At 17.2% G+C, this 7,996-nt stretch overlaps 1 protein-coding gene across 1 annotated transcript in view; it reads right to left on the bottom strand. All coding sequences in view use genetic code 6, as the record gives it.

The window, feature by feature from the left end:
• Positions 1 to 2,755: 2,755 nt before the first annotated feature.
• TTHERM_01392280 (kinase domain protein, putative) overlaps positions 2,756 to 7,996 on the bottom strand; it is a gene marked incomplete at both ends in the record, with an annotated part of 8,242 nt that continues 3,001 nt past the window's right edge. The window contains 26 exons of the mRNA XM_001025930.4: positions 2,756 to 2,795; positions 2,850 to 2,939; positions 3,058 to 3,147; positions 3,267 to 3,356; positions 3,476 to 3,565; positions 3,686 to 3,775; positions 4,049 to 4,159; positions 4,285 to 4,371; positions 4,649 to 4,738; positions 4,846 to 4,935; positions 5,000 to 5,089; positions 5,156 to 5,239; positions 5,296 to 5,400; positions 5,489 to 5,578; positions 5,694 to 5,783; positions 5,904 to 5,993; positions 6,118 to 6,207; positions 6,373 to 6,462; positions 6,626 to 6,715; positions 6,825 to 6,914; positions 7,018 to 7,107; positions 7,171 to 7,260; positions 7,336 to 7,425; positions 7,539 to 7,616; positions 7,711 to 7,767; positions 7,817 to 7,879. Coding sequence (XP_001025930.4) covers positions 2,756 to 2,795; positions 2,850 to 2,939; positions 3,058 to 3,147; positions 3,267 to 3,356; positions 3,476 to 3,565; positions 3,686 to 3,775; positions 4,049 to 4,159; positions 4,285 to 4,371; positions 4,649 to 4,738; positions 4,846 to 4,935; positions 5,000 to 5,089; positions 5,156 to 5,239; positions 5,296 to 5,400; positions 5,489 to 5,578; positions 5,694 to 5,783; positions 5,904 to 5,993; positions 6,118 to 6,207; positions 6,373 to 6,462; positions 6,626 to 6,715; positions 6,825 to 6,914; positions 7,018 to 7,107; positions 7,171 to 7,260; positions 7,336 to 7,425; positions 7,539 to 7,616; positions 7,711 to 7,767; positions 7,817 to 7,879 — 2,245 coding nt within the window. The remainder of the gene's footprint in view (positions 2,796 to 2,849; positions 2,940 to 3,057; positions 3,148 to 3,266; positions 3,357 to 3,475; positions 3,566 to 3,685; positions 3,776 to 4,048; positions 4,160 to 4,284; positions 4,372 to 4,648; positions 4,739 to 4,845; positions 4,936 to 4,999; positions 5,090 to 5,155; positions 5,240 to 5,295; positions 5,401 to 5,488; positions 5,579 to 5,693; positions 5,784 to 5,903; positions 5,994 to 6,117; positions 6,208 to 6,372; positions 6,463 to 6,625; positions 6,716 to 6,824; positions 6,915 to 7,017; positions 7,108 to 7,170; positions 7,261 to 7,335; positions 7,426 to 7,538; positions 7,617 to 7,710; positions 7,768 to 7,816; positions 7,880 to 7,996) is intronic.

Raw genomic sequence — 7,996 nt, 5'->3', positions numbered from 1 at the left:
AATCACATAAATTTCTGATTTTATTTTGATTTTCTTCCACTGAAAACTCAACACAAAAAAATATAAGCAATACTTTTTTTTGAGAACAATCATATTAATTATACTAAATGTATAATAGAGTTAATAAAAATCATAACAAAAGTAGATTAAAAAATATTAGATTTCTAGTTTTCTAAACTAAAAATAAATTTAAATATTTGTTAAATATATATGCTTTTAGATATTAATTTATTTAGCTTAATTATATTGAATTTTTAAAACAAAAAATAAATATGAAATAAGCAAAGAATTAAAAAAATAAATGGTTTTGTAAATTAAATACTTTTGAATGTTAAATATAGCTAAATTATATGGATAATTAAAAATTATCAATTATTAGCTAATTAATATATCTATCGATAAGTTTTTTTCAAATATAATCGGATTTCTGCATTAATCTCTCTCTTTGTTGGTTTTAGCAACTTCCATTTTCATTTAAAACTTTTTAATTCTTCATTCATAAATTTAATTTCTTCTATTTTAATATAAAAATTATTTTGTTTTTTTACTTAAAAAAGCAATTTATTGAAATTAAAAAAATGACTATAAATACAAAATCTTTGATAAAATAACCTAATCTTATTATTTAGAGGTATTTTATTATTTATTATAAACTTTTTTATCATTCAAAAATGGTATAAAGAATAAAATTAACTCTTTTACCTAATGTCAAAAGATAAATTTTAAGGATTATGACTCTTTAAAGCAGAGCATAAATCTAATACATATATATACATATCATCAATCTTATTATTGCATTTAAAATAATTAAAACAAGTTTTTCAATGATATAAAAAATAAATAAGTAAGAAGGATTCTATTCAAAAAATAAACTATAAATATAATAAATTTTCATTAAATACTCAAGAATTATTAATATTTATCAAATAAGTAAGCTAACTAAATAAAAATTAATTTTTATAAGGTATTTGAAAAATATTTTAATATTCATACATAAATTAATGAATAAAAGCAATAATTATTACCTTACATAAAAATCACTTTATATTAATCAAAAGCAAATTTTCATTTAATTTTTTGGACACGTAATTAATCAATATTATTTTTCTTTAGAATTTAATAGAGTTTTTCAAACTCTATCAGAATATAATAGTTTTATTATGTTTACTCTCTTTGATGAAAAAATATTTTGAAATGCTACGAACATTTTGATCAACCTAGTATATATATATCAATAATCCATAATTCCTTAAATTTATTCAATATAAATTTCCTTAAACATTAAATCATATATTTTTATAATCTGAAAAAATATGGTACTTTCTCGGACTTCGGATGGACTGAGTTATCGAGAAAATACGGTAATTAAATACTTAAAGAATGTATTAAAGAAAAAATTCACAAAGATATTTTATCAGATGATTGAATTTGTATTTATAAACTTAATTAATTTTTAGCATTTATTTTTTTATGGATATTTTAACTTCAATAGCAATTATAATGTTAATCAGCAACTAATTTCAAATTTAAAAAGTTTATTATTATTCAGAATAATAATTTTAAATCTTTTTTAATTTAATATATTTTAATTTTATTCAATATTTATTAATAAATTTTAAAATATTTAAATCATTGTAACATACTTTTTTAATATTAAAATATAATTTAATTTATATTATCTTATATTCATAAGGTATTCTACAAGCAATTGATTGATTTATTTATTTATTTTTACTGAAGCCAAAGTTTCAAAATTGAGAGGCTGATAGAGAAAGATAAATGACATCGACTTGAAATGCTCTACTTTTAATTTAATTACTTTTATTTTATAATAAAAATATTGTCTTTATAATCAAATAAATAAAAGTATTATTTAATTAAGATTAATTTAAAATAATAGATAAAAAATAAATATAAAAATCAATAAAAAAGTGTATTTTCTCTCATTTTTGATTTATTGAATAGTTTTTATCATTCTTATTTCGTTTAAAATAAGAAATTCAGGAATTATTCTATTCTTATGGATAAAATTTAATTTAATTTAAAAATATTATTTGCTTATTATTTAAAAAATATTTTGTTTTATTATTTTAAATTATTTATTCAAGTTTATTCTTATATAGATCAATACCTTTTATTTTTTTTTAGCATACACAATTTTAATACAAAAGCATGTTAAATTATAAATATTTATTTACCATAAATTATTATTGAAAATTTATAAAAAATAAACTAAAATGAAACTTTTAAAAAATTAAATCTTAGAATTTTAAATTTTGTATTTATGCATAAAAATTAACACTGTAGAGGTTGTACAATATTTAACTTTTTTAGTAACCCCCTTAAAAGTCTAGAATTTGCAAATTTAATTTATTTTTTATTGAATAAACATTTTTAAAAGTAAAAAACCTAAAATTTTAATATACACTGTAAGATCTTCTCATAGTTAATATTATAATAATAGGTTTTTTCAAACAATAAATAATTCATTTTTACTTAGTAAAAAGCTAAAATTTTATGTTGATATTTTGCAAGTTGCTGTATTTTTATTAGAATTTATATTATCTAAATTTTAAAACTAGACTGGCTTTTTTAGTTAATTAACTCATTCACCAACAAAAATATAAGTTAGAATTTAGTAGGAGTAAAATTTAAAAAACATAAAAAGTATTTTTTATAAAATTATTAAAATATTTGTCATATTTAATATTTCAGATAAATTAAGATATTTTTTTTCTCTGTTTGAATAGTTTCATCATTTATAGCATACTGAGACATCGTTAATATATTCATTTCTTTAAAAATTTATTAAATTTAATTCAAAAATGATTAAAATTTAAGAATTTTACCTTAGAAAAAAATATAATTTTGTGATGTTTAGACTTATTTCTAAAGTCCTTATTAGATTACTAATTACTTCATCACTCATCCAATTTTCACTAAGAATTAAATAAATTAAAATTTAATGAATTATTTTAAGTACTTTTAAAAATTTAAATATTAATAAGAGTTATATCTTTTATATTTATTTAAAAAAATAAAATTAATAAAAAATACTCTAAATTAAGGTATAATTCTGTAATATTTTTGCAACTTATCACAATATCTTGAATATATTTAGTTCCTTCATCATATATTTCATTAAAGCTAAATAAAAAACATTTTTAATTTCATAATAATAAATGTATAGGTGATCTTTTTAAATTAAGTTAACAAAATAATATTTTGTTTTTAATAATTTCCCTAATAAATTTCAAAAAATTTACCTCAAATCAATATATAACTAAGTAATATTTTGGGATCTTTTTAGAGCTTCTGAAATACTTTTAACTCCATCATCTTATATTTTATTCTCACTAAATAAAAGATATATTTAATTTCATAATAGTAATGTATAAATGAACTTTTTAAATTAGTTAACAAAATAATATTTTGTTTTTTAATTATTTTTTCTATTAAATTTCAAAAAATTTACCTCAGATCAAGATTTAACATCGTAATCTTTTAACATTCTATAATAGCATTTGAGATTGCTATCGCTCCTTCATTTTAGATAAGATTGTTGCTTAATAATTATTTTTAATTTATATCAAATATTAATAGAATTTAATAAAACAACAAAAATATTTTAAATAGTAAAAAGTAAAAAAAATTAACTAAACATATTAATTTTTTATTTAATTACTGAAAATTAAGTTTTAGCTAAGTAATATTTTAACATTTCTCAAAAGCTTTTGAGAAATAATAAGCTCCTTCATCACCAATATATGAATTACTAAAAAATTATTTTTAAATTAAAATAGTAAATCTATAAAAAAAGCAACAGAAAAACTTCTTTCTGTTGTAGTTATGGTTAAAATCTGTAAAAAAAATTTTAATTTTAGAATAAAAATGGTTTTCAAATAAGTTAATTTAAGATATCAAATTATTAATTTTAAATATTTTTTTGTACCCTCTTTAGTTTAGAAAATGATGTGAGAGTTAGTTGGTATGATTATTTATGTATCTAATAAATTAAAAGTTAAATTAAATAAAAAAAGAAAAATACATAAAAGCAAGTTCCAGTCTAGTAATATTTTATAATTTTTCTAATTAACTAGAGATATTCTCAAAATCATAAGGTTCAAAATCTATGCATTTCATCAAACTTGAAAAAGGACTAAATAAATTAAAAAAAAATTAAAGTAAAAGTAACAATTTTAACAACAAAATAAAATATTAATTAGGAAAATATTTATCTAATTAGAAAAAAAAATTATCTAAAAGTTTTGAGTATATAATTACATGAATTTAAGAGATAATTGAGTAACATTTTAACATGTTTGCAACACTTTGTAAATACTTTTAGCAAAGTAAGAATTTAACCTTTCTCTATTTATAAGATAATTAAAATTATAATTATACAAATTATTTTTCAACAGAGTTGGTAGAAAATTTTGATATCAATAAAATGAATTGAAATTGAACATCAAATATCAAATATCAATCTGTTTCTATTTTTCTATTTATTTTTTTAATATCTAAACTTTCAATTCCCAACACTGCTTTTCAATGAGAAATAATAAATCAATCAATCAATCAAATAATTAATTAATTAATTTATTTATTTATTAATTTAAATAATAAAAATGAAAACTAAGAAAGGTACTCAAATTCAAGATTTAATTCACTAATATTATCACAACTTGCCAAAGAATCTGCAAAAATATTAGCAAGATCACTCTTTTAAAAGTCTTAACTAAAAGATGTATTGTTTAAGGTAATAAAAAATAAAAATAAACAAACTTGCATAGTTTTTTTTTAATTTAAATGCTTAAATCAAATAAAATTATAGTTTAAAATTACCCAAAACTTAAATTTAACTTGCTAATTCTTTGACACTTTCCCAAAGCATTTATAATATTGATTATACCTTGAGAAATTTGTTTGTATCCACTTTAAAAATATTTTATTTATATTTTAACTTAGAAAAATTATACAATAAATTCAAAAGTGTTACGAAAGGTCGAGATTTAAAAGTGTGAGATTTTAACATTTTGTCAAAGCATTAGCAATATTCTTAGCTCCCTCATCAGAAATTTAATTATTCCTAAAAATGAATATTTTAAACTAATTACCAAACTTTTACAATAAACTAACTAATTTAAGAAACTACCTTAAATTGAGAATTATTTCAGTAAGATTTTGGCAATTTTACAAGAAATTTGCTATTATTTAAATTTGGTCATCAAAAAAAGCACTATTTTTCAAATAAAAAAATAGATTAACAAAGTTTTTATAAAAAAAATTATTTACTTTTCAAAAAATCTTTCAAAGTTAAGATTTAGTTTCTATAGATTTTTACATTTCTTTAGAAAATTTGTTATATTCTAAGTTTACTCAAGACTGATTTCATTATTTCTAAACAAATTTATATTTAAATTTAGAAGTAGAAAAGTAATTAAGAAACAAATTATTTTTACAGGATAAAAAATAAATTAAATTTTACCCCAAATCAAGACTAAATTAAGTAATATAATCGGATTATTCATCACTATTTTCCATATTTAAAGATACATTCTCGTCAATTTTATTATTACTAAAAAAATAATTTAAAAAATTCACTTTTTATTGATTTTTAAAAATAAATTTCAATAAAAGATTTTAATAAAATTTAATTTATTTTTACTTAAAAAATTATAAAATAAAATTACTTAAAATTAAGACTAGCTTGAGTGATTTTTTAAAATTTAAATATAACTTTAAAAACACTGTTAAATCCTTCACCATCGATTATATTTTTTCTAAAAATGAAATAAAGTTGTAAGCAAAAATATAAATTTTGATTTTAAAAATTCTTATTATAATGATTTTAAAAATATTTTATTTAAAATACATCTAATAAATTTTATGAAATGAATTACTCAAAATCTATATTTAAAGCAGTGATTTCATTACATTTTTTCAAAGCCTTAGAAATATTCTTAGCTCCTTTACTTGAAATATTATTTTACCTAACAAAATTAATTTCAAATTTATGAATAAATTATAAAAGGTTTCAAAGTCATTCAAAAATTTATTTCAATTATCTAAAAAATAATTTCATTAAAAAAATCAATAAATTTTAATTAAAATTACTATAAAAAAAGTTTTAAATGAGTCACATTTACACAATATTTCAAACCACTAGCTATAATTTTAGCTCCTTCATCTTAAATATCATTCTAACTAATTAAATTAAAAATATAAGTATGGAAAAATCTACAAATATAAATAAATAAGAAATAGTGCTAATGAAAATAAATTTGAATGAAAATTACCCTAAATCGATACTTAACATTATTGAAATAATATGTTTTAATTATAAAATAATTCATTTTATAAGAAACTTACCTTAAATCAAGATGCAATTAAGAAAGCATTTTGAGCTTTTTCAATAAATTTGCAATATTTTTAGTGCTTGTTGCGCTAATTAAATTATTCCTTAAAAATTTAAATTAATACAGAATTTTTTACACTATCTATATATATTTTATTCAAATTTTTGAAAATAAAAACTAATTGAATAAAAATAAACAAAATTAGAATATACAATGAATTTTTTTTCGAAAGGAATTATGAAAAAATAAAAATTTTAGAAAATAACCTTAAGGAAAGTTTAAATTTGGTAATATTTTGACAATTTTATAAAGCATCTGTAATGTATTAAACTCCTTCATCTTATGTATGATTATCACTATTAATTAAATATTTAAATTAATATTTTATAATAAAATAAGAAAAGAAGTTAAAAATAAATTATTTATTTAAATGCTAAAATACTAAATAAAAATTAAGAAAATGACTTTAAATCAATATTTAATTTAATGGCCTTTCTAAAGTGTTTAATAGCGTTTGAAATATACTTAGCTCCTTAAATACCAATTTTATTTTATCTATGCAAAAATAATTAATTTAAATTGAATAAATTTATAATAATAAAATAGTTTTATTTTTTAAACAATCAATAAGATTTATAAGCTTAAATTAAAATAATACGATAAATTGAGACTTAATTCAGTTATTTCTTCAAATTTTTCCAATCTTTTTGCTATCATTTGAGTTACTTCATCGAATATACAGCTTTTACTAATAGATATATTTTTCAATATTTGTAAATAGTAAAAAAAATAATAATTTAATGATTTATACCTTAAACAAAGATTTAATTTAGTGGTATATTAGTAATTTTCTAAATAACTTCTAATCTTTTAAGCTCCCTCCTAAAAAATATTTTTTCCTCTTATTAGATTTTATAATTAATTAAAGAATCTCAAAAAATAAAGATAATTAAGGGATAAACTTTAAGAAAATTACAATTAGCATAGATCAATTTTTAATATGTTTACAAAAGATTTATCTATAGAACTCATTAAATTTTCAAAGTCATAATTATTTTTGAATGAACTAAAGTTAAAGAAATTGTTATTTTTATTTACTCTTATTTTTTTTTAATGAGAAATAATAAAAAATTAAAAAAATATTGAATAAAATTGATCAAATAAACTAAAATATTTTACTTTAATTTAATATTACTTTTGAACTTTTGCAACATATTTTTAAAAACTTAAGCTGTTTCTGAAGAGATTATATTGAAACTTTTTTATATTTTAAATAATTTAAATTAAATATACAGAAATTAAACCAATAAAATTTATTAAAATAATGACAAATTTATTATGTAATAATTACTTTATATCAAGAAAAAATGATTGCAATTTATCACTCTGTTCTTAGCTCTATAATTCACTAAAAAAATATTTAATAAAAAATTGAATTAACTAGCTAATTAATTTACCCAAATGTAAAACTATTGGCATAAAATTAGTTATTGATGAGGGAATCTTCTTTAGTAATACACCTTACATTTTTTATAAAATAAATTAAATAAGTATTAAAGGTTTATCATTTTTTAGAGAGGATCACAAATAGCATTTCGAGAATGAAAATATAAGGGAGTACCTTAATATTTCGAATT

Source organism: Tetrahymena thermophila (genome assembly GCF_000189635.1).
Source record: "Tetrahymena thermophila SB210 genomic scaffold scf_8254097, whole genome shotgun sequence".
NCBI lineage: Eukaryota > Ciliophora > Oligohymenophorea > Hymenostomatida > Tetrahymenidae > Tetrahymena > Tetrahymena thermophila.
This window is presented reverse-complemented; position numbering and strand designations above follow the sequence as displayed.